This window comes from Cardiocondyla obscurior, linkage group LG10 (genome assembly GCF_019399895.1).
Source record: "Cardiocondyla obscurior isolate alpha-2009 linkage group LG10, Cobs3.1, whole genome shotgun sequence".
In the NCBI taxonomy this organism is placed as follows: Eukaryota; Metazoa; Arthropoda; class Insecta; order Hymenoptera; family Formicidae; genus Cardiocondyla; species Cardiocondyla obscurior.
Window position 1 is genome coordinate 5,805,479 of NC_091873.1, and position 27,208 is coordinate 5,832,686.

General features: G+C 37.7%; 1 protein-coding gene across 5 annotated transcripts in view; it reads right to left on the reverse strand.

The window, feature by feature from the left end:
- Positions 1 to 278: 278 nt before the first annotated feature.
- LOC139106275 (uncharacterized) overlaps positions 279 to 27,208 on the reverse strand; it is a 117,828-nt gene continuing 90,898 nt past the window's right edge. For 4 of the 5 annotated variants that reach the window (XM_070662892.1, XM_070662895.1, XM_070662896.1 and 1 more), the window contains 12 exons: positions 16,426 to 16,592; positions 15,970 to 16,046; positions 15,792 to 15,890; positions 9,909 to 10,272; positions 8,053 to 8,313; positions 7,396 to 7,546; positions 7,122 to 7,236; positions 5,895 to 6,993; positions 5,761 to 5,808; positions 5,636 to 5,673; positions 5,377 to 5,529; positions 279 to 5,304 (listed from right to left, as the gene is read on the reverse strand). In XM_070662892.1, coding sequence (XP_070518993.1) covers positions 5,212 to 5,304; positions 5,377 to 5,529; positions 5,636 to 5,673; positions 5,761 to 5,808; positions 5,895 to 6,993; positions 7,122 to 7,236; positions 7,396 to 7,546; positions 8,053 to 8,313; positions 9,909 to 10,272; positions 15,792 to 15,890; positions 15,970 to 16,046; positions 16,426 to 16,592 — 2,665 coding nt within the window. In that variant the 3' untranslated portion in view covers positions 279 to 5,211. The remainder of the gene's footprint in view (positions 5,305 to 5,376; positions 5,530 to 5,635; positions 5,674 to 5,760; positions 5,809 to 5,894; positions 6,994 to 7,121; positions 7,237 to 7,395; positions 7,547 to 8,052; positions 8,314 to 9,908; positions 10,273 to 15,791; positions 15,891 to 15,969; positions 16,047 to 16,425; positions 16,593 to 27,208) is intronic. The other variant, XM_070662891.1, reaches the window with a different exon arrangement.

Below are 27,208 nucleotides of genomic sequence, written 5' to 3' on the forward strand. Positions count from 1 at the left end.
TCTTTTGCACAAGTTATTTCTGTTGTTTAATGTAACCGAGTTTTTGCAAATTATATGTCGAGTTATATGTCGTTATGATATTAATTTCTTTTATTTATAAGAAGCAAAGATTATTCAAATAAAAAGATTTTTTTTTTGTATACAACTTTGTCTGATGAGTTTCGTAATATTTCACACTTTCCTGTACCATATAAATCTATACTTTTCTAAACGACTCGACCGTAAACATTTTTATAAATCTCTGCGCGATTTGTTTAAACTCGTATACAATATACGCATAACTTGACGAATTCAGTTTATTTCAACATTTCATTGACAAGAATTATTCATTTCTAATGTAAAGTAGAAAGAAATGAGAAATGAAATACTTATAGCTGTTTTTAATCCACATACATTGACATTATAAGCGTGATAATTAATCGAACATTAATTTATTTTTACATTTTAAAATTTTACAAACTACGTTATAAAAAAGTTCGAAATATATTAAAATATTTTGAATTTGCGTGCTTTCTGACAATATACTACAATATAAAATAAAAAATGCTAAACTCAACATGTAGAGCCATGATGAAATCGACGTAAGCTGTGTATTATTAATATACATATATGTATAGATATCCAAGAAACGTAAAATGAAAATTACACGAAGGTGATAAAATTAATTAAAACAATTTAGCGGTAGATTGTTTACCAAAGTAGCTCGTAACGCAAAAATCACGTTCGATATTCTTCAGTGATCTCCATCAAAATTTACATAGGGCTTAACAGCAAAATACACTGAGATTATACATTAGAAAAGTTTTCTTCCTCTTTTTTTTTTACAAATTTCGCTTTTATAATTATATCGGCCGGCTGAGACTCATTCAAAATAATTCACGAGCTCATATATGGATCGTTTAATTAAAAACAATATTGCTAGCGAGAGAAATGCCATCTAATATGTGAGCAATTAGCAGGAGAGGTAAATATATATTCTGTAATTTTTGTCTTATTAATTCACAAAAAAAAAAAGAAAAGAAAAAGCAAATAGAAAAAATCGCTACTGTTTTATTGCGCACGCAATATTTAACGAGCCATATACGTCATCGTGAAAATTTATAATTAGTTCTTGCGTCAGTATGCAAGTATAATTACAATCTGGACATTTACAATATAATATTTAAACCTATCGATATAACTGGACGAGTTACCAAACAGCTTACATCCTGCATGCATGCCCTGCTCTGATACGAGCTTCGCTGTAAACTAACATAAATTAAGGAGGTAGAAAAGCACATTTGACTCTCGATGTAATTTATAACACTGTTAAAAAAAAAAGAAAAAAAGTTATTAAAGAGTTATCCGTTACCTCAAATAAAAAGAACTCTTTAAAACTCTTGCGTTTTTATAAAACAATAATATCTGTAGAGTTAACTGTACAGTTTGAGGCTACGAAGATTCAAATGGCACTGAAGCATGCCATATTCTACGTTTAATATGTATATACATATAATAAGAGGCGTATGAGAAGAAGGTACATAACACACTTAATCGCCTTAGCTCCTTAATAGAAAGAAATCGAAAAGCCACTTATGTGCAATTAGCAGAATATAAAATATAATATAATATAATAGTATATAAAATTGAACTTTATCTTAGCTTATAATGAACCGTAGAGCCGTCTGTGTTGAATTAGTATCCACTTCTTTCTAATAAATATCGAGCAGCCGTCCGTTTTAATATATCTCTTTTAGTTATCTTAAGATAAAGGAGTTTAGAGGATCTTAGCCGTTTTTTTTTTAATCCTTGCTTTAACAATATCTTTCAATACGCGTGAACGCGATCACGTACGTGTAATTTAAATTTTTTGCATACGCAATATAATTACTCGCATAAAATCATTTCCAAAAGATTCAGATGCCTCTACTCCATTTTAACAATGAATGAATTCTTAAATGACTACAATGCACAGTGTGCCATACAAATCGTAGTAACGCTTGGTTGTCTTCTCATAAATTACCTCAGATAATGTTAAATGTATAGTATGTAAAAACTAATGACCACGACATCGGTATTTTCTTTTCTTTACTTCTCGTTAACAATTTCTTTTGAAAAATATCTCATAAATAATTTAACAAATTATCATAAATATAAAAATAAAAATTAACTTTCAAATAAAAAGAAAGAAAGAACTATCTTTAAATTATATAAATTTCTTACGTAAATCGACCAACTCCCGTTAATTTTTTATACATAATGCGTAAAATCAAGATATATGTGTAAGCAGGTTTTGTTTTAAAATGCCCTACCATTTGTATTCACAACCAAGCTGATATATTCAAAGCTCATATGACGTATTAATACCAGTTATCATCGGTACGACTGATGACAGTATGAAAAGTTAATTTAGAGAAAAAGAGAGAAGAGGATGAGGTACACTGAACACAGACAGTTTAAACTTGTCCTTTGTACTATAAGACTATACGAGTAATTAGGCATCAAAAGCGATGTTGAATCAACTTGATGCCCGCTTCACACGCAGTCATTAATTATGCGAATATGAATTTCGTACATACTTACAAGTCGATTAAATGTTCCTTTTTTTCAGCGGTGGATTTCCGCATAAAAATGTAGGTTTTTTTTTTTTTTTTTTATCGATGACGAGTGACCGACACGTAAAGACAATAAAGCCCTTTCTACCAGTAAAGCCGACGAAAGGCATAGACTACTTCAAATTTCATAATTTCAACATACATAACGATCGTCATCATATAGAAGCCTTTACTGACCGATAATCTTGCTTTCTTCACTCGACATCAATGTAACATTAAAAACGAGTTAACGAAACTTTTTACAATAAATATAATATGCATATATACACACACACGTGTGTATACATACAAGGTAGTTGCATATATATATATATTATATATGTATATGCATCATACATAGGTATGTATATTTTATGTTGTTACCATTGTCTTTTTTACAAGTGACAATGACATTCCAGGTTTCACAGGTAGATGCACAATAACAGGAGCATGAAAAACTTACGTAGCACATTAATGTAAATACACGACAATAGAACGCAGGAGCATAAAAAATTTACATGTATTAAGTTGGTCAAAAAAACTTGTTTGTTTTAGATTAATTCGTTTTCATGTGTTGTAATAGTAAAAAAAAATTAATAATAATTTAACTGTCAACTTAATACATAAAAGAAACAGCACGTGACTACAACAGATGTACATTATAAATGTTCGACAAATTATTCTCTTTTTCAAAGAAAAAGAAACGCTTGTAAAGCTATCAATTTGAGAGATCAGATTTAACATCTTTATTTACAGGACCAGCCTTAACATTATCTGTACAGAATCCAAATAAGTTTGTAGATCTGTTAAGTGACAAGAGTGCTGAATATGCTGACAAGAATACAATTTCCATCACTCTTTTACAGTTTAAACACTTTCATGATATACATTTATATTCACGCTGACTCGTATCATAAGTAATTGCTGGCAACATAATTGGCTAATATGTATTTTATTTTAATAATTGACATACATATACGTCAACTGTGTTAACTTCCACGCAATTATTCATTAATGCAGAGCTCAACTATTTGATGAAATAAAAATATCGTTTATTAGTATGTAATATTTGCGTAGTAACATGATATTGGATGGATAGTAAGGCCAGTAGGATATAAAAATTCATTTAACCAAACTATAAAATAAACATATTAAAACTTCGTTTATATGCAAATAAATTTTTCATAAATAATGAGTAGATTTAAAAGTATCCATCTACACTTACTTTATATTATTACATTTAACGATACTACGTTATAAAATTAAAATATATTTTCGGCGATTCTATATTGCACTTATATATGAAAAGTTATTAATTAAACTCGGAGATATAATAAGGTTATCACATTATAAAAGTATTAAAGAACATTCTTTAAATAAAGGTGTTATTGTGGCTGAAATAAGAATGCCCAAATAAAAAATATAATTTATCTTTAATAATTAACTTGATATTAGTTATTACTTTTTAATAGCACATGAATGAACGTGTTAGTAATTTCAATTTTCAAACGTTAAAGATCAATAAAATTTAAATAAAATTGCAGGTACGCACTGTTTTAAAACTGTTAACTTATTAAATGTGTAAAATACATCTATGTGTGGTAACCTTATAAGTATATCCCTAAATTAATATTTTGTTCTTTTATATAAATACGTAACAAAATTTACACGAAACACGATAAGTCAAAATATTATTCGTTAAAATAAAAAAAAATTGTCTTTTTACAATTTAATGTAACGTTCTTTTATAATTATAAAAAGATGTCAGTACTATGAGTATTATTAATATTTAACACCATAGGTTTGCAATTATAATTGATAGAATAAGGAAAGTAAAACTGGTTTCATATCCATCCGATACAAATACGTAATCGCAGAGGTAGCATTCAAACTCGGCCAAACTCGCAGCGAGCAAATCAGCACAAGGAAAGTGCTGCACGCAGCCGTGCTGCATTAAAATCGAATGTGTATCATATATACAAGTTCATCATATCGTAAAATTTGAAAATTGCCAACTGTATAACACTCGACCACCACCAGAAATCTGCCTGAGTAACGACTGTTATTTTATTGTATTAACATTTTAAATAACAGTATACAATCCGGTTTTGTACGAGCCTTGCATGATCAGTTAGTGAGCGGCACACGCATTCTTTTACAAGACGGTGCCGAATAAAGTCTTTAACCTTCCACTGAGAGTTCAGAAACGACAGGGAAAGAAAAAGCATACGAATCTACATACGAATGTTCGATTATACTGTGAGAATTCGTTTTCTTCGCGTCTTTCCATTTGTTCCATTTCCACCGATCAAGTAAAACACTGATTGAAACGAACACAGACTACTTTAGTAATAAATAATTCACTTGCCGTCAACTTAAACAATGTCTTGGCTTCTTTATAAGTTAAACGCCTTTTTTTTAGTACACTGTGTTCCACACTGACGTAAACCTTCATTCGTTGCTGCTCTGACAATAATTATCCAGATCTTCATTGTGAATTTTGATAATATCGATAATTCTAAGAGAAACAAAGGAATCTTAGAATATCGAGAAATATTTAAAACAATTCCGAGATGTTATATGAAGGATTATTCTTGAATGCGGCTTTCGCAAAAAGACAAGGAGATTGTCTCGTTTTTTAGGTGCCAAGCTTCTGCTTTGTGTTCACTTGCATTTTACAGTAATCATGTTGCAAAGTTTTAAGGATTTCCTTTTGTGCACCATGTTCAATCTGGCAAATAATAATGATATAAAGAAATAACATTTTTAATATACCACGTACAACATAATATTAAATATTTACCTGACGTACCTGTAACTGTGACAAATTTTCTCTCTGGACATGGAGAGCTGGATTTTTGAGATCACGTGCCAATAAGCTGATTTGGGATTCATTCAATGATAAATTATCTGCTAACTGATAATGCGTACGATTTAATTCATCATTGACCATTTGCTGTAAAATACATATTGTAATATTATTTTTGCTCAAAAACTTTAAGCCACATTTTTAAATTATTAGAATTTTTAATTAATTACATTATTCATTATTATATACTTACATTATTAAATGTTAGTTGTATCTTTGCTTCGCTAAAATCTGAAACAATATAAACCATAATTAATTTAGCGAACATATATCTTTAAAAATATTTTTAAAGAAATAATATATAAAATATAAATTTACTTTCGAAACCAGATCTGTTATGTACATCATCAAATATTTTCATCAGTTCTGTAAAAAAGTAAAATAGATATATAACACTAACTTTATTTAATTCGAATTATGGTGCTATTAAAAAAATTACTGTTTTAATTTACCTCGATTTACGTCCAGGTCCGAATTTATTAACGAATCGTCTTGCAATTCTAGAAATTGCTTTTCGTCACGATTTGATGCAGCCAGAGATGCAGTGGAATCTACTAACTGCTGATAATCAGTGTCAACCTCATGCAGACTTGAAGAAGGTGATTTTGGCATCGTCAACGTTTGCAAATTGACATCACTGAACTGATTCAACTCCGAAAACATCGGATATTCAGCCGCAAAAGGCTTGCATTTTAAATAAGAAATGCGCTGCTGTTCATTAATCGCATTTGTCGACGCGAACATATCATTGGATCTTCTTTTACTGTGCATTACTAAAAGATTCTCATCGCTACATATCCTTTTCAACGGGCACCGACTGTCGAACTCGAGTCTCGGTGAGACGATAGAACTATCGGCTGCGCTATCGTCGAAGTATTTCGGTACTGATTTTTGATTTTCCAAACAATTAAATGTTTCCTCAATGCCACGTTCTATCTTGATATTGCGTGGTGTGGCGTCGCTTAGAGCATTCGGTGACAACATGCTCGCGCTGCACTGATCTATGCTTTCCTGCGTGCTTAAGACGTTTACGTTTTGAGTAACGTCTAAACCTGGTGTCTGGTCATGAAGCGCGCGAGGACTCTTACCGGACTTACGAGGAGTAAGACTTTTTGATTGAACAGATATATCAGCGTTTTCAGCATTGCTGTTGGGAGTACTATTTATCATTTCATATATTGACAAAGGTTTGCCGGACGATACTGTACTCTCCGTGTCTGATATTGGACTTTGCTCCGCGCTACTGGGATTAATCAATTTTCCAACCATGTGCTTGGACTCCTGCTTCGGAGATACTTTACCTTTGCCTTTGATAACGCAGCGGTCGATTTTATTAATACCGATCTTATTGGCATGCGTAGCAGCTGGGGGCATACGAGAAGAGAATATAGCGGCCTTCACAAATTGCGTATCTGGCATCGGCGATGGAGAAAAACGATCCTCTGATATCGCCGGTGAAGGTAAATCGCTGATTAGGTGGGTAATAGCAACCTCGAGCTGCGTTGGATCTTCGAGATTACACCTTGGATTCGATGTCTGGGAGTTTGCGCTCTAAAAAATAATTTTCTTTTTTAGAATTAAACATTTTTTTTGTTGCTTAAAGTATCACACAATATACATAATACATAAAACATTATATTAACTCTACAAATACGAGACATGTATAAAATTTGACTTACCACTTCTATTGAGGAGTTAAGATCTGAAGGACGAATAAGACCTCTGATATTAACATCCACTGTCGCAGTATACCTTTCTTTCATCTCCTTTATTAATTTAATCCCTTCTTCTTCCCTGCATACAAAATTTTTTCATTACTATATATTGTTTCAATACGCGTAATTATTTCGTAATAATTAAACAAGTTTCTCTGTCAAATATTATTAATTGGATCAATCGAAAATCACCTTGTTATCTGTTTTAATCTGTTCCAAGGTGTGAATAGGTACTTACGATACTAAGGTATTGACGCAGACGAAGGATTCCACTGTGTGCGTATCCTGGTCGAATTCCAAAATACCGTAGGTCTTTAAGTAAATGAATTTACCGGTCTTTGTAAGTAGTCTGTAGCATGACGAGCCGAATGTTTCGGCACGATCGTACACTGAAAGCAAACAAATCATGATTAATCATAGAGGTAAAACGACGATGTTTTCACCCATTTAAATCCGCCAGATTCTAAATGAGTCGCCTTATAAAATAAATATATATATATATAGATATATATTCTGTCGCTATTTTCAAATCGCAATTAGTTATGGAAATAACATGTAAAACAACTCTCAAGCTCGTTCAACAATGTAAAGCCAGAACGCATTAAAATAACGTCGACGTATTGCATAATACAACATTATTAATACCACCGTTAAATATACGGTGGTGGACGACGTTAGTGACTCAGCTATCAAACGTGATAAAAGTATACGCATTGTTTCAATTTAGAATAGCTTACAATGTTTTTCTTCAAACGTTGGAGAAAGGGAATGGAAGTAAAAAAAAAGGAAAGGAAAATTAGTGGCGGTGTCGTTGTACAATAAAATGATCGTTAAGTGCGGCGGGTATTACAGTGCGAGGACTTGGCGAGTATTATATTTGAATGCAGAGGCTTACTTGCCCGTAGCCCGATCATGGTCCACCTCACATCATCCCTGTGCATGAAAGCGAACGCGTTCAGGCCCGATACCTCCTCCGACATGTACCCGGCAACAACGGACACCCTGTGATCGCAATAAATGATACGCCCGTCGACCAGATGCCGCGTCACGTACTCGTCTTTATTGACGTCTATTATCGACAATTCGGTGATGGGTCGCTTCTTTGGCAGGGTCGCTATGCCAGCGAAAACGATGTCGTTACTGGTGTTTGTCGTCTCTGAAAAAGCCATTCGTAAAGCATCAGTTAATAGCAAACAACCAAGGATAGTACGAGGAAGAGAATGTTGGGTCGAAGAGAAGATCAATCACGAAAAAAAAAAATAAAAAAATATTGAAACAAAGGACCGATCAATCCCGGAGTCGAAACGCGATATTTAAATCCCCGCCGGCTCGTTACATTAAATCGAGCAGTTGAACCCGACGGTTCATTTTTGGGGCATCGATTAGAATCGAGTCGCGAGTTATCGAACAAGACGGAAGTTTAAAATGCAAATACATAAATTATATTATACTTCCTATGAGGGTGGCTCGATCGTGAAAACGTAATTTCGAGCCAGCTTACCGAGATTATTTAATGCCGAAAAAGTGAAAAGTTACGTCGGCCTTCCATTAAACATAAAGACCGGGGGAGGGTGAGGAGTAATTTAAAATACATTAAAGAATTTGCGTACCGAAAAGTACGGTGAGCGACAGGGCTATTCGATGTAATAAGGATCGAACGGAGATACGGTCGAGAAGATTGTTTCTTCGAGTGGCCTCTCGTCTCAGAGACGAGGCGGAGAGAAAAAAAAAAAAGAGAAGTCTACGCTAAACGGTTGTGACGCTGGGCCTACATATCTTCGACTCGCGCGACGCTGAAGGTCTAAATTTAAATACAGGAGTAGCGTAAATATTTGCGATACTCGTTTCGAAACCAGCGCTACAGGTTTTTTCAGCCGCGTAGCGCGGATAAAACGAGACCGTCGGACCAAGGAATACGCGCGCGAGAATCGCTTCACCGCTCCGGGGAACCGTTCGACGTGGAATACGTAATGAAGCGCGATATTGCTGATTTATGCGGAAGGGACGTCTGCGGTTGTACAACGCGCGGCAGTCACGTTGGGATTATTCGATTCGCGATGGGAAGCGATCTTGTTGTCAGCCGTGCCCGCGCGATAAAACGGCGTAACCGAGAAACTCGCGTGCCGATTGAACCGTAATCGAATTAAACGCCACGTGAAGTAACGCGAGCGATAAACGTTCCGCGCGATTCGATTTTTTTTTTCGTGATTACGCGATTGGATATCTCTCCCGATCTAAATAACTAAGCGGTCAGCTTTTCCATTTATTGACGTTCATTAATCCGCGGATGAATCTTCTAACAGCGCACGGCAATAGTTACGATTTATAATTAGTCTCTTTCCCTTTTTACGACTCAATAAAATATTTTATAGAACGTAAAAAGTAGGAAAAATAAACCCGACGCGCGGAGTGAAATAACAAAAAAATCTGAACGTCAAGCCCTGAAGATTCGAATAGTTCTTAATAACGGGCTCCCCCCTTGCACTCAAAATATAACTTCTTTTTTTTTCCAGATGGCACATAAAAAAGAACCTCATCGAGATAATGAACCAAAAACACAATCGTAAGTTAATATAGAAGGGAAGTTGAGGCTATAACGGAAAATTAAATTCTCATTCAGACTGTGCTCTTAACGTAAATCCTTTTCTCTTCCGGGATTAAATTTATCCGGCGTATCAAATTCCAGTTACGCAACGACGTTGAATTTCGGGGTCGGTGCGGGGCAATATATCTATTGACTAGGGGACCCACCACGTTGCCTGCCCCTGCCGCCGTCCACGTTTTTGCAGGCCTCCGCGAGCCGTAGGAGACCGGAGACGTTGAAACACTCGTACTGCGTGTGATCGCGCCTGGAGTTGGTCCGCTGCGCCATGCGGATCTTGAACTTCCGCCTTTGCTCGCGAAAGCACTTGGTCCGCTCGCTCGTCCTCTGGCTCGTCGTCGAGGCATCGTCCGACGAGCTCGAGCTGTTGTTGTCGTTCTCGGTCAGTTGGGGGAGGCCGGTAGGCGACGGCGCCGACAACGGCTGCATCCCGTCGGGCGTGAGATGATACGTGAGCCTTTCGTGGTCATCGAGGTGGACGAAATTATACAGGGACTGGCCCAGCAGCTCGTTCTGAAACGTAATTCCGAAGTTTAGTTCACGAGAAGTCTAATTTCGCAGCTTAGATGGGAGGGGCCACCCCCTCGCACCCACCGGTGTTGACCTACGCGTCAACTCGTGACTTATATAATATAGGTATATAATTCGCCGGTGATACAGTCGCAAAACAGTCCCTAATGTATTAAAAAGAAAATTAATTAATAAAATAACGGAGAAAGTTCGCGTATATACGCGTATACGCGTGAAGCGTGAGAACTTTAATTTCCATTTTATTTTATCAGCCAATTAATTTAGCTCCCGCATTTTTTAGAATAATAAAATTGATTGGGGGTAATCCGAGTTCGTGGAACGAGTAGAATCGATATCCTGCTTTTTTCGGCTTCGAGAAAATAATACGACATACTCATCCCTTCGTTACATTTTTTTTTCTTTTTTTTTTCATTATGTTTTATTGGGAGACATAAGAGTAAACGCGCGTCGTTTATTAATTTTAGAAGTAATTCTTTGAGCTGAAGCGCAGTGATTGACGTGTTTACGTTCTATTAATTTTCCATACACACCGAGTGCCTCCGCGCGTTCTCCGAATAGCGGTGCTTGAAAGTTTCGTTTGCGAAGTCCTCAGACTCCTTCTGTGAAGGGTTCTACACACCGTCGGACCAGATATTTTTCGCGCGGCGAAACGCGACGACGACGACGACGGAGGTGCACCACGTCGGCGACGGAGCTTGTTTTCGCGGCAGGAGGTTTCTCCTTGAGAACAATACAGCCTGATTGTGAGTGCCTTCTTAAAAAACGAGAGCAAGCCGCAAACCGCGCTCGCAAACAACTCTCCGTCCTGTCTGCCCTTCTTCCCAAGCTCCGCTCCTCCTTTCATCCTTTTTCTCATCGCCGCCGAGTTCTGGGCATCTTCCGCACAGGGCGACGCCGACGGCGAAGGAAAAAGAAAGAAAGGAGAAGTGACACTCGGCCGGCTTCCAAGAGTTGGTTCGTTACGGCAGAGTGGCGAATTATCGTTACGTCTGAATCTGGAACGCCGCGGAACGGCGTCCCCGCGATCGATATAGCGCGCGGGAAATATTTTTTTACATTTCAACCCGAGGCACCCCGCGTCCCACCGCACCCGTCCGCCTTGTTGTTTTCGTCGCGGAAAAGTCGTCGAGGACGTTATTCAGGGGGTGAGCCCGGGGAGGATGAAACCCCGACGGCGCGCATGTTATTCGCGGAGCTCCGTCACCTTCGCGCTGCCGAGCTTTGCGCGAAATTCGTGAAATTTGAGACCCGCATTGAAGTCTCCGGCGAGCTTTTTTATTTCGGGGGCGTAGGCTCCGTTTGGTATCAATTAATTCTGCCCGCACAACCGGACGTCTTATCGAGCTGCACGCCCGCCGAAAGTTTTATCCTTTCCTGTTGTTTCGGGACCAATATCGGCCGCGTGCGATTTCCTGGAAGCAATCTCGCGTCCGCGGAAACAGCACGCCGCAAGTCTTGAGCGCAAACAAAAGGGCGATAACCCTAAGCGGGCTTAGCCGCGGCACTTAGAAGCACGCAGCCGAAAGTATTTCCGGGAAGTCTCTTAGCGCTGCTACTCTAGATTTCAAATTATTAAGGCTTCGGCATTCTTAGGGTCACTTCTCTAACGCGATTATCTTCCACAGCTCGATTCCTACGATACGCGTCGCAGGCAAGCCGCAGTTATTCACGAAGCGTGTCAAAAAATGCGGTTCACCATGCGCTACGAGCGAGTCGGCAGAGAATCGTAGAATCTTTTTAAAACGAGCAACGGGCCATCGACTGTTCGAGCGAGGAGATAAATCGCTAATAATTTTATTAATAAAGAAGCAACAATTTTGTCGCATCGTACCGTTTTATAAAGGGGATAACAATTACGTTCGATAGCTTCTCATGAACCGAGTCTGAAAGTGACAGGCAATTTCCTGTAAAACCATAAGGCGAGGTAAAAGCTGGAATTAGAAATTAAGCGTAGTTACCAGCGCGGGGAAACCTTTGTAATCAAAAAATAAATATAGACGCAAAATGTAACGTTAATCCGCCGAAAAACATTCAGTCCCTTCGTTGCTTCTTAATCTCGTAACATTTTCCCGTCTTAATTTAGATCTATAGTTATTCCTCTATTTGTAATTCGCCCGCCTGATACTCGCCTAATATTCGTTACGCCATATTGTCTAGAATACTCCTTAAAGATCAAGGGTCTCTTGCGTCAGTAGTCGTAACCCACATCTTTCTTTGCCGAAAAGACCAAAATTGGTCGCCCGGCTATTTTCGGGAACTCGCACGATTCTATATAGACGCGCCACGAAAGGGATTGTTTCTTTAAACACGGCTTGAATAGTAGCCGTGGGAATCTGGAAGCCTCACGAAAATTGAGGCTCAAAACGAACGGTGGTTTTGTATATACGCGCGCGTTGATTTCTTTTTAAATAAATAAAAAAAACAGCGCGAGCGCCTTGCGGGCGCAATTAATTATATCGCGCACGCGAATAATGGAGAGAATCAATCACAGAGTCATCAGGCGTTTCATTTTTTTTTTCTTTTTTTATCTTTTCCTTTGCGAAGGTGAACGGCTTCAGATACCGCTTAATACGCCCGGCTAAACGGACCACCTTTGTTTCTAAATTTCGATTATCCAGGGATCCCTTGTAGACTCGTGACTTGCAGTCGATAGGTGGGTTATTGACTTAGTTCCTCGCAAATTGCCCGATGAATAGCGAAATCCCCCTAAGACCGACGTCAGAGATATTCAGACGCCAATGATATTGCCCGTGACTATTTATTTAATAGGATCCTAGCGTTAATAAATCTTACGATAAAAGATTAACGAGAGAGAGGAAGAAAAAGTAAAATTAGGTAGGTACGTTTGAAATCTGAAAATCTGTTCGGATTAAAAATATTATTATACGACGGAAGGGAGTTATCTAATTTTCCTAGACGATTTTATTCACGTGCAACGCCGCGACGTTCCCAGATAAAACTCTGCTCTTTCAAATAAATATTTTTTGCTTTTAACATCGGACTCTCCGCGAGTAGTACACAATAATGTATCTCTGACATTTTTCCGCTCTTGCTTTTGCAATTTCCAATTTTAAGATTAAAAGACGAGGGACGTTTTTTGCGCTATTTATATTTTTTTTTTTTTATTTCTTTTTTCCTTCCCCGGGCTGGTTTCCGTATGTCTACTCAATATCTTTTTAGTAATTTCCAGTTTTATATCCGCACGAAGGACACATTATTTCAGATTATTTCTTTGAGTTCGTTTTTTTTTCCCCTTTTTTTTTCATAATGCGCCGAGTCTGAGCGAAATAAGATTATTTTGTCGACGAGAGAGAAGCGTCATATGCATAATTTCGACGTCTCTGATAGTGCACGGAAAAGCTAGCACCTAATCTCGGCCGAATGACGTCGGGAACAAAGAAGCACCAGACAGCAAAACGAGATTCTCGTTGTACGTACGTATCAGGTATCTCGGCGTCGATCGCGCTAATTATTCATATACAATACTCGTTTAATATCAGCAGCGTATAGTTAGCCGGCCTGATTTTATCGCGAGACATAAACGAGCCACGCGCATTATTCCCGTAACGTTCATTACTTGATCCTTAAATCTACCTCCGGTTAATCAGACTATGTTTCACTGCCGACTCTCTCGCGGCCATTTACTCAATCTCGCCCGGTTAAATTAATATTTCCCGACGAAACAAAACTCCGCGTTTTACGATCGAGCTTATCGTTCGTTCCTCCAACATGAGAATCAAATCGTATTTCTATTAGCTGGTATAACAAAGTTAATCTTATACATAGATCTCTCGAGGGCGGGCGTTTTTTTTTTATCCCTTCGCCAAATCTATTTTTCACATTATATCGAACAAACGCGAAGCTATAATTTTGTATCGAAATTTATAATCATCAGCGAACTTCTCCGCGTTATACAACGTTAAAATATTTGCTATACAAAAGAATATGTTATATTAAAAATATCTGAACGTGTCCTCGATCGTTTACCATTAGTCAAACAACGTAAGCGAGATTTTTCTTTTTTCTTTTTCGTTTAACATTTTAGTTTCACGTTTCGCAAACCGAAACGATTTTTTTTGCGGAAACGCAGTGAATACGAGCGAAAGGCGGAGATCATCCGTACATGCAGATGTGCGTACAGAAACAAGAGCATTTCCGGGAAAAGTCGCACGTGGATCCGGCGAGTAATTACCGAGCGAGAATCGCTGCGCGTTTCACCCGCGTGGTTAAAGGGGAGTAGAGCTTTTTTCGTGGAAAAACGCCGTTTAGGGCGCGGATTTTACCGCGAGCGATTGCCGAGCTGCGCGAGTAATTCCCGCGTATGCACGATAAATGCGGGAAAAACGAGAGAGCGCGGCGGATATTGGCGGGCCGCGCGGCACGTTTCATCGCGAGCGAAAAGGAACGGAGGCCGCAAGAGCGGCGCCGGTTGCCATGGGAGCATATTTGCGTTGCACGCATTCATTTGATCGATAATTCCTAACTCCGCGCGTTACAGGGTAGGTCGGGCGCGCGCTGCGGCGGCGGTGGCGGCGGCTGCTGCAGCAGCTGCAGCTGCAGCCACGAGATCGCGATCGCTGCCCTGTGCTCCGGGGCACCCTCCCGCGCTTCTCGCTCATCCCTTATCAACGGGGCGCGCCGGCGCGCCCCGTGCCCGCACAAACGACGCGCAATTCAACCGGCGTATAATATAAATACGCCGCGGAAAAGAAAAATCCACCGGCAAAAAGAGACGAGGAATCGAATAAAGCGCCGATGGCGGGTAAATAGCCACCGTTAATAGTTACGAGACGAACATTTTTCAAGCGCTTCCTACCTCGGGCGACTCGCCTGACCTTATCACCGACGCGTGAAAAAAAAAAAAAAAGCGTATTAATCGTTTCTCTCTTCGGTAAACGATATTGGAAAGGTATTCTGGCGGTTCTTTCATTCGTATAACGCGCTTGCATTTTTACCCGAAGCTCGCTATTTATCCGTGGATGAATATTGAAGAATAACACGGTCGATTGAGTCGAGGATAATTCCAGCACTCACGACTAATCGGCCTTTCAATTACTGGCGCGCGTTGAAAGTGAAGGAAATCGTCTCGCGGCATTAAGCACTTCGTATTAAAAATGTTTAGATAATCCGTCGCAATAAGAAATTCACGATTTCCCTAGAACTAACATAACGTATTCGTCTTGTGGAAGTCCGAACGTTTCCAAGAATACGTATATAAATTATTCGACATGAAGTATTCGACTCGTTAACGTTTTTGCCGTCCGGGCGTAAAAACCAGCCAAGTTCTTTAATCTCACCATAAATTTCTTTTAAAATTATTGTTCTTAATAAAAAAGATATTAAAAAGAATCTTTGCAATTATCATGTAAATGATTGTATAATTTTATTATTTCTCCCGTAAAGTTTCACGGCGGAGGAAGCCTCGCGGGGGAAACTATGAAATAATTATTTGCGATTATATTTTACTTTTTTTTTTTTTCATTAAGATAAAAGAGACTCACCTGAACGTGACCGAGATATTGCTCCACTTGTCGACTGACGTAGACGATTTTTCCCGCAGTGGTGACCACCAGGAAGAAACCACCGCTGTCCACTAGATGCTGTTATGGTTTGAAAAACGAGTTTAGAATATTGATCGTCTTGATCGATCTGCTTTACAGATAAGCACCGTATACTCACATCGACAAAAAACTGTTCTATATCGAATTGATCGTTGAACAACGGGCGTAGGAAACTCACCGAGCCGCTTCCGAGTGCTGTAAATAATGTTCGTTCACGACGTGCGTTGTGAATAATTTTCTTTCTTTTTTTTTTGCATAGTCGTAATGTTATGAATAAATGACTAATAGTAAATTTAACTTTATTATTCTTAGTTTGTAATTATGTTTGAACAGGAAAAGAGAGAAAAAAAAATTAAGTATACGACCGTCAATATTAAATTTCTCCGACAAATATAATTCAGTAGCGATGTCATCGACGTAATATAATTTCGCAATAACGGTTCAATAACGATTACGCAATAATAAAAATTAAGTGGTCAGGAATAATTAATTCGGTACAAATGGTGTCTTAAAGATATGACGATTCATTAAGAAAATGATTTATGGAGTGAGAAAATTGACAAGGCCGACTTACTGTAGTGTGTCCTCAGGAAGGCGGTGGCTAATCTCAGAATGGATATTTTGTCCATTCTCCTCGAACTTCCAGCAACACTCGGCACGAGGGTCGCCATCGTCGATATATTTGCGTTGAGATTGTCACGGCGTTGCTTTTCTGCCATATTTCGTGACGCACGTGGATTGCTGTAACAAAGAGCGAGCGCAAGCGAAATTTAGCAGTGATGTTCAGAAATCATTAGCATACGAAGCAGACGAAAATAAATTTCTCTGTACCTTTTTATTGACAGAAATATATTTTCCTACGTCAATAATGTAAGCTAGGTATTTCGAATTTCCATAAATTAAAATATAGTATGATTATATAAAAATTCTTAATGTATCACTTTCAGTTTCGCATAACGTAAGAAAACCGGTTCAAGTGTAAAGAGAGAGAAAAAAAAAAATAATAAAAAAAAAAAGTCATTGATCGTACAATTGTCTCTGTGGGTATAAAATAATATATTCTTATATGTATAATGAATAATTATAACCTAATGTAAAACTTTAAACTTTAAAAAAAGAACCCATTTAATTTATGCTAATAAATATAATAAAGTAATATTACAGAATGAAACTAAAATTAGTCCCGAACTGATTTCTCTATTTTTTTTAAAGGTTAAATGTATATGAGATATGACCCCACCGGGGGTTTCAGAAATTATAAAAAAGATCGAAAATTCTTTCAAATTATTCGAATGATCAATCTCGCATTGATAGAATGACATATTGATGGATCGCCGTAGCTTACTGGATCACTGTAAATACTATTCTTGCAAGCATATCCACCTTTATTGCAAGCTCGCGTAATTAAATATATCCTAAAGAAATAATGCCGTCTACACGCATCGGTCTATCGTAATTGACGTGTTATCAAGTACGCGGTTTATAAAAATTCAATATATGTATAATCTTTCATATCTATCTTTTATAATTAGGGATTTATAAAAACAAATATGTTGTACGTTAAGTATGCAAATACGGTTTCCCAGGGTGTGCTGCTGATTTTATGCGTTTCGTCACAAGTGTTTGAAAATGACGACCTGTTGCACGCTTATGCATACGTATAAAATGACCGAAGCGAGGAAAGCACAGCGTACGTGGCATCTTGACGCCGCGTTAGTTTACGACCCTAATCTTTTTGCGCAAACGGAATGGCTTGCATAATAGAATCAAAGCTAAAGCGGCGTAATCCCAATAAACCTCTTCGTTACGACCGAACCGTGAAAAAGAAAAAAAAAGGCCGTAAAATAAATAGATATATAAAATCGTGCCGGAAATTCCTAGCGATGATTTGTGCGCCGGACATTTTAAATTGCGTGCGTTGATGGATTACTTTTTTTGGCATCGCGCGCCTCGGCGCAAGAGCATATATTTTCGTCGCGAGGGAAATAAAAGATCGCCAGCGTAAACAACGTCGAACAATGGACAAACGACATATATGCTTATGTAATTATATATATGCGGCTGTAAATACCGCGTTACAATGCGACGGCTAAAAAGGACGAGGCACATTGTCGAGATGTTGTGTACGAGGCACATTCTCAAACGCAAGACAGTTTTAGACCAAGGCTAATGGTATGATTTCATTCGATTTACGATCCGCGTTAGTGTACGTGAGCGCGTCTCGAGCCTTGTCCCCGGAATCGCGGCGTGATCAATTTATCTCTCCTCGGCCGACTCCGGTAAATCTCTCGATTCGCGAAAGTAAGTCTAATTGGTTCGGCGTCACGTAAAGGAATTAGTGCGCCGTCTAAAATATTTATCACACGCGCGGCGACTCCCTCGCGTGAGATACGCCACCGGTAATAAACAATCGGCGCTTTGGCTGTACCGTTCTGGTATCCCCTGCGTATCTGGCCGAGTGCCTATTCGACGAACTCCGAGTATCTTGTGTCGTGAAACGGAGCGCGCCATAACGCTAACAAATGATATATACTTTTCAGTACAGCCCGAGAAATTGGAAGCGAGAGGGTGAAAGGCGACGCATTACGCTGTGCGAGATACGCGGTCGCGTAAATAAAATTGTCCGAGGATCAGTCGCGATTAATAGTTTCGCGGATGTAAAAAAGAGAGAAAAAGGAAAATTCGGAGAAATTACGAGTAATGTAGATCACTCGCTGATTGTACTTGAAATTTGAGCTTGATAAAAGGAGCTAAATGAATTTTATCTCTAGTGACAATTGAAAATTGCAACGTAAAATCTCGCATAATCGTAAGCTTTAACATACGACGGTGCATTAATGAATATATGATTCAATATTTACGATTGTACAGTGTTAAATAAAAAGTAGCGCCTGAAATTCTAGGAAGTGTTATAGAAACTGAATATCTATTTTGTTCATTATCGCTGTTAATTGAAGAAAACGCGCATATTATACGGTTGATTAAAATATGTGTTAGCATCGGTGACGCAGATTACACTAACGTGAAATGCCATTCAGTACACAAGGCGGCTCGTTTTAATCAATCTGTATGAATATCATTAATAATATTTGTACACGGCAAGCATATTTTAATCAAAAGAACTTTAAGAGAAATGTAATACATTTAAATAAGTTTCTCGCGGAACATTTAGAAAATTAAAAACTTCCAGGAACTTTTAATTTAATTAAAATAATACTTTCATAATATTTGAATTAAAAATAACGCAGTTGGCGATCGACGGCTCGCCGGTTTAATTAAATATTTTGAAAAGATTTTTCTTTCATTGTATATATGTATTAATACGCGATTCTTATCAGCGTACAAAAGTCATCTGACAGTTTTTTCTCTTTTCCTTTTTTTTTCTTTCTTTTTTTTTTTTTTTTTACACGATGTCTCGATTACTTTGAGCAATTACGACGGTGACCTTGAGCGGAGCTATAACTCCTATCGCACCGATAACGCCGTTCAAGATTTCGCTTTAAATGTTTTGATAGAGTCGCAGCGAAGGCTAGGGGATAACGATTTCGAGAGACACGACAAAACAGGATAAAAAAAGAACGGAAATAATTAATTAAATTCATTGATAGAACCTTGTCCTAAAAGAGCGGGCGTTGAATTAAGCAGCGCTGCACCGCGCTTATCACAAATAATAAATTCTATTCTCGTCTTCGCGCGATAAAAGCGACTCTAATGTAAAAGATTTCATTACTTTTCGACAGATTTCCGCTGACAATTACATATCCGAGAGATTACGCATGAAATCAAAATAGAAGTTTCGTCGACAGATTTCGATAAGAGAGATCAGCCGTATCGCCGCTTCGTCAGGCTTGCCGAAAATCGCTGCAGCTGATAGCTGAACTTCAATTGAAAATATAATGTATCAGATAATGAATTACAAAAAAAAAAAAAAAAAGAGAAAAAAGAAATTTAATTTTTTTTTTAGCTTTCACAAAATGGAGGTCCAGCCTCGCGGATGTGATGTCCTGCGAATAAATTGCAGATGTAAATGTCAACTGCCAAACATATATCCCAGCGTTATAATAATATAATAACGCAACTCGCAAAATGGCAGAACGTATATTTCGTAGCCGCGACATTGCACGACAGGCAATAAATATTTAAGCCCGCCGCGAAACAATGGCATAAAAATTCAACGACAACGCCTACGTTGGGCGCATAGGAAGCGACAAAATATGATATAATAACGGCGTTAGCGTAATTTCACGTAGGGATATATGTTTCTCGGCGAGATGGTGCGACGAAGTGGCGGTGGCTTCCGAGGATAAAGGGATGCTTAAACGGCGGATCGATTGTTTCTCGACTCCGTTCCCTCGCTGGAAAAGTGGCGAGAGTCGAGGTCGCGTAAGTCGCCTCCGTCAATTAAGGCCCTAATTAAATGGCGCGAAACCGCGCGGCACGCTTTGCTATTTTGCGCGGGGGGGAAAAAAAAAAAGGTGCTGCTCACAAAATTTATTCCGACCGAACAAGGCCGTCCGATACCTTTTCGAGTGGTGACGTAACCGGTTACAGATCTCCCGTCAAGGCCAATTTGTCGACGTCGGAGATAATAGTCATTAATAAACAAGTCTTTATCATCGAGTAGCGTCGAAAGAATTCTGAAAACGAAGGCAAATCGCAGTTGTATCGATAAACGACCGCGCGCGTCTATTAATATTGGGAACGTAGTTTGCCAACACCTATATCTTTTTGATCTCCTTTTTACTCTATTGTTCGGTCCCGTTTGTAAAGTAATTTTTATTCGGAACGTCGATGCGTGCAATAAAATTCGACAAAATCGTTTTTACGTAACGAGATTTTTCATATCGCGACCTCCGGCATCGAGGCAAATTTTGTAGACACCGATCAATGAAACTGCCCGATTGTGATTTGATTTTTATTTTATTGCACACTGGGACAGTAACAGGACGATTAATTAATTCTACCTATCTGACACGTCTGACAACAATCGTAAATTATGTTTTGAGTTTAATAATCGGACATGTTATAAAAATAATCGGGAGTTATTAATTAAGAGAAATCAGAAAAAAAATGATGCTCATATACCACAACGTTTGTGTGTATAAAAACAATTAATTAAGAAATTAAGTACTCAAAAAGAAACGAAAAAAAAAGAGAAAGAAAGAGAGAGAGAGAGAGAGAAATCCCCTGACATGAATACCTAACATAAATGATTGTTAATTATGTCATTAGCGCATATCAGAATCTATTTAACATACTTTTTTAATGTAAAATGAATGTTATCAATAATTAAGTAAGTAAAAAAGTATCATTGTCGATTAGTGAATTGCAGCGCATAATAATGTGAGAATTGTATAGAATACAAATTCACTGTAATTATTAAATATTTCATACGGAATGTATTTATACAACAGCATTAAATGCTGATAAGCATTCCGCGATGTTGTTAACGCGGCATTTAAGACGCTAGTTATTAATTTAGGGCTGGATTTAATTTCAGACTGGCTACATCCGCGATAAATGATGCCAGATTAGATGGTTTTTATGATGGCGCATTTTTAAATGTGACCACTTATCTTGTAAGTTACAACATCTGAGTTTTTTTTTTCTTCGCGTGCGTATATAGCGCCCAGATGATACAAAGCTAACGATGCCGAAAAAAGAATGAAAAAGAATGGCAAAACGTTCATTAAAACATTCATTAGAAACATAGATCTACGTTTCTTATTGCCAGTCGGAATAATTAATTCTTAGAAAATGCCGTAATGAATTTTTATGTGCTTCTTTTTAAATGCTCGGACTCGGGACTGAAATATAACGCTCAAAGAAAATCATTTTTACAATCATAACGCATAATGAAAGCCCGAGACAATGTACATTGAATCTGAAAGCAATTTCTTTGTTATCTACCTTAAGATTGTATTGAGAGCAGTGTAATTGAAGGAAGGATTTTACTCAAGTGGTCGATACAATTTTTGACATATTTTAAAGGAATAAAAATTAATTTTCCTTACTACTTGCGATTTTTTTAAAGAATAAAAATAAAAATAAAAATAAGGTACAAATGTTTTAAGCTTAAAAACTATTTTAAAAGCATTTATCTGTTTCAAGTAACGGAAAATTTGTAGACCTTGAACTAGTTCTATAAAAGCAATGGAAATTTATCGACTTTGCATATTATATTAAGAAACTGATTTGAGAAGAATGAAGAGAGAGAAAGAGAGAGAGAGAGAGAGAGAAAAAAGAGAAATAATATATGTAGTTGACGGTATGTGATTTTATGTGATAAAAGTGAGTTTTCGAAATGTGCAAGAAAAATCTTTTGACTAGTACGTATAAAACAATCAATTGTCCCGGAACAATAACAACTTTTCGTAATGCAATTTTCGCAGGATTAAATACATTTTGGCACTCTCTTCTCTGAATTGTCAGATTTTTTTTGTCAAAAGAAATAAAATCCGATAACCAAAACTTTATTTTAAAAGAACAAAGGCATAGAGATATAAAAGTAGAGAGAAATAGAGAAAAAGCTAGTGAAACAATTCATATTATTGGCAAAATAAAATGTTACAAAAATATCATATTTCTACGTATTTTTTTATTTGCTGCCAATTCATATGTCTACGATTTGGAATTGTTCGCGGCGCAAAATTTTATTTAATTTCGAAAGAGACTAACAGATCAATTATAATACTAAACAACGAAGCAAAAAAAAATGTGCCATATATATTATCAATTTAAGTAATTAAAAAATCAGCTTTAAAACATTTAGATCAAAGTATAAGCAAACACTATTTTTTTTTTAATTGGCTGGAAATGGAACTTTTATCGTATTAACTTATTGTTATGAAAACCCACGTATATGTCAACATATTTCACTTTTTGTATTTATGAATTTATTTCGTTGCTGTTTGATTTTGATAAATTTTATCAATACACAAAACATAGTCAAATTGAATTAATTTTTCGTACCGCTTGATTGACCGATTTAACTTTACCAATTTAATTATCAAAAGTCATCTAATATTAACTAACCAAATATTTCAATAAAATAATACAATAATGTACATCGTTCAGCAGTAAAGGTAAATTATTTTTTTGTAACATTTTAGTTATTTATATAATTAAAATATGCGGATTAAAATCAAAATTGATTATTCAATTCACATTCCAAGTCTTGCGACTTTTTTTCTCTTTTCTGTACTTCGTGTATCTCGTGTTTTCTCTGCTTCTATGAATACATCTCACGTATAGAGTAAGTTAAGCCGGCGGACAAAACGACAAAAATTTTTGACCTGATTCCCATACGCCCTGGTTTTTTTTTTTTTATGCTGTGTATCTATAGCACGCACACTCGCATACGTAAGTAGACGTGAAAGCGTGTGCGAAGTGTCCTGAAATTACAAGTTGGATAGGTCGTGGCAAACGTGACAAGAGCAACACGCCGACGGACATACTTGCACGGATAAAATTCTCATTGTAAGTTTGCACTACAGTTGACGCGACGAAAAAAAGAAAAAAAACTTTGCACTTGACGGAAAAAAAAAAAAAAAATAATATTCTATTTACGAAGTAAAATTAGAAAGTAATATATAATTTAAAGAAGTAATCAAATTTCTTGAGCCTTTGAAATTGAAAATGCGAGTCTGATAAAATTAAAATTTAAAGCACTCATCTCGAGTGCAAAAAAAAATAATTATACAAATAATATCGTAAATGAAAATCGAACGGATTATGTGCTTTTTCGATATTTTAAAAGCATTACTATATTAAATAAGATTTTCTATTCTGCAAAGAGTAAAAAAAAGAGAAGAGATTTCCGGGATAGGTTTAAATTTACAAGGATTTATGTAGGTGGTGGCGTGTACAGAGACGAGAGATTAAAATCGCAACAAATTGCCTAGTCTTATGTCGTTTCATTGTGATACGCAAATTACGCAACTATGTTTTTAAAAACATGCTTTTCAGATTAACAAACATACAGAAATATACTAGCGTTTCGAAAATAACCCTGGCTCGCTGCGATGAAGATATCATGAAAATGATAGATTGCAACAGCGAATGCAATTATCGCGATAATTAGTACGCGTTTCATTAACCTTGTCAAAGAACGTCCGGTGCCTCGTCCCACGTAAATCATAAGCCATAAAGCCGAAAACGTGATAGCGCAAAGCACGCATTAAAACGCACAATTGCAGTCGTAGGTGGTCCGGTTCGTTACCTTATTGATTCAGGAAATGATTTCTATACGACGATATATGACTTCTAAAGTTTAACGACTGAGGGTTCATGGCCAGAAATTTATTGCCGCTATCCGGATCGCATCGCACGCTCGTCAATGATTCAATCAATCATTATAGAAGGTATACTTGACGTTTCGACAAGTGCACTGACCGTATGAAAATCGAAAGGTATGAAGGATATTTCCTTTCACAATTTAGTAATATGACTAAGTGCTATTTTGTGAAATAAAAGAGGAAAAAAAAAAAAAAAAAAAGAACAAAGATCTCTTGTTTTGGATTAAAGTACTTGGCTCGGCTTTCAACAAATCGCTTTTAATAGTGCGCCTCGCGCTTCTAATTAAGCCGTCGATATAACGGTTTTGACTGCCACAGCTTTACACGACCGTGCATTTTGACGGATGCTTTAGGTGCCTGGGTGTGTGTAGTTTCCAATTGGAATTCGGAAGCTCGCCTCCGACATTACAATTGACTCTAAAGTTTCGTGATATCTGTTGCAAGATACCGAACAATAGTTACATGCGCACAATACAATTTTGCATCGCGTTAGTGATTTCTGAACAATCTATTGCGACAGTCGAAATGTCTTTTCTTTCGCCCAAGAGACCTATGCCTTGAAAAAAAAAATATAAAAAAATAAAAAAGACGCCCTACGACCCCCATCGTTCTCGGAATACCGCGCCCTCTTCTCTACAGTCAAGGACAGGAAGGTTTCGATCCGTCATGGGGAAGGGGTTTCGGTAGGCATGGCTTTGGGAATAGGACAGGACCGGAGAGGAGTCCACGCTGCTTCTGCGGGATCGATCCACACGGGTTTTGCTACCCTCCCACAACGGCCGGTCGGACTGATATACACATTCAAGGTCGCTCTCGTCAGTGTAAAATTGTACGAAACAACAGATGCGCTCAATTTTATCATTCTTTTTTTTTTCTTTCAACTGCGTTTTTTCTGCGACGTCAAATATATTTAAAATTCCGTTTAAAAAATGTAATTCTTTATAAAAGTATTAAAAAAAAAAATACGTTTATCTTACGCGAATAAATTTAAAGGTTTTTCTGCATTTCCTAAATATATTTTTAAAAATTAATTTTGTAATTATATTTACGAATCAAATCTTTGACAATTATATTTAAAAAGAAGAGAGTGGAAACGCGATAATAAATAAATATAACGCACGATCTGAAAGTGCATGTAGCATAAATAAAGTTTTCTACTGTATTAATATTGCATGCTAATATAATAACGTAATCTCGTTCATAAATATTCGTTACAATAATGCTGCACATTAAATAATAATAATGTAATTTTGGTATAATAATGATGTTATAAGCGTTACATAATTCATTTATCTTGCCGACGAACGTTATCATATGAAAGAACCAAGATAAACTAACCCACTACTTAGAATTTTATTATCATTTCTAGGGCGACATCGTAAATACACAGTTCACAAAATGATGCATGCACACAATCTCATTAGTATTATATTATCCAACTATAAAAATGACGTCATGTGCCACTTCTGAAATAAATTTATACGCGCTAGCGATAATTTCATTATAATCCGATTAAAAAGAAAAAATTATTTCGTACAAATTTAATTTTATTAATATTAACATGCAGATTATTCATGCAATAATAATGTACTTAGCCAATCAATCGTAATAAAAAAAAAAAAAAAAAACAGTTTAGTGCCCCAATTGTCCAATCGTACTTTAATTAATCTTTTTCGATCGAGCTTTTCAATCAAACTTTAAATTTATTAACAATTTACCTGTACGTTAAATAATTTAATAATTAAATCAAGAGGTTTAAGTACGAATCGTTATAAAGGTCTATCTATATATTTGACGTCGACTTTCGACGTGAAATAAAAGTTGGAGGACCCGCGATCAGGACACGGTCGTGTTTGGGCACCGCTGTTGCGAAATTTCGGGCGGTGTCGGCGGGTTGCGTGTGTGGTGGTCGCCCTCCTCTCTTCTCCACGCTCCTCGCCGTACGGTTTGGCCTCTCCTTCTTTCGTATACGTTGGGGACGTGGCGCACAAGCGGGACCGCGTCCTGCCTCACTGCGGGCCCGCGTAAGTAAGCCTTTCGAATTCGAAGCCCGGTCAACAGCCTCGAATTCTCTCCTCACCTCGCTACCCGCGCGGCCCGAGGCCACCCGAGCTGATCCCCACGCTTCCCCTACGTCGCCGCTATTGCGTTTCGTTGCCTCTCTTCCTCGTGTTAACGCGAAACCGAATCTCCTCTATCCGTGATATCTCTACCGTCCCCCGGTCCCTCCGCCTCTCTCGGGCCACCCGATCTCTGGACCCCCATCCTCCTCCCCCTCCCCCTCTTATTCACGGTAATATCGTAAATCAGCTATCTTTCTCTCTCCCGTTCTCCGCTTCGCCTCGGCACTCCTTTCTCTCGGTGCTCGGGTCGTAGGACTATCCGAGGGTTCTCTCTTTCGAAACCTTTCCCCTCCCGTGCCCTTCGAGTTCCCACCAATTCCACCCGTCTTCCAACTACGTTGTGATGACGTTTTATTTCTATGGTGTTCCCTTTCCGCCTCCGCTCAGTCGCCCTCGCCATCGCTCTCGCCATCAATTTCTCCCCGCCAACCCCCTCGCTCCGCCCCGACGTGCCTTTCGTTTTCGCTCATCACACAAACGTTCGTTCCGTTAGGTCGGGTTCAGGTCCGGGTCCGGGTCTGGGTGAGGTTCGCTAAACTCACTACATTCGGAGGACCACATTGGCGTATTTGGAACTGGAGACGCCATTTTTAGCCGGGGAACTGCGCACTGTAGCATTATCTTGCGAAAGCAGAGCGTAGGGTATCCCTTCTACGATTTACGTTCGGTTCTGCTATAATTTCAATCTACGTGCCGCCCATGAATAAATAATACGGAATAAACCCTGTGGCCCTCACACGAATAAAAATGTCGATGACAGACGCCGATTCAAAGAAACCGCAGATTTCTCAATATATTATTCGTACGATAAAAAACAATCTTATTTCAGTCTTTTCCTTATTCTTATTTTAAACAAACTAATTAAATCCTCGATTAAATGTCGCGTGTAAAATAAAATTAAGACAAAAGAAAAAAAAAAATAATAAAAAAAAACCTG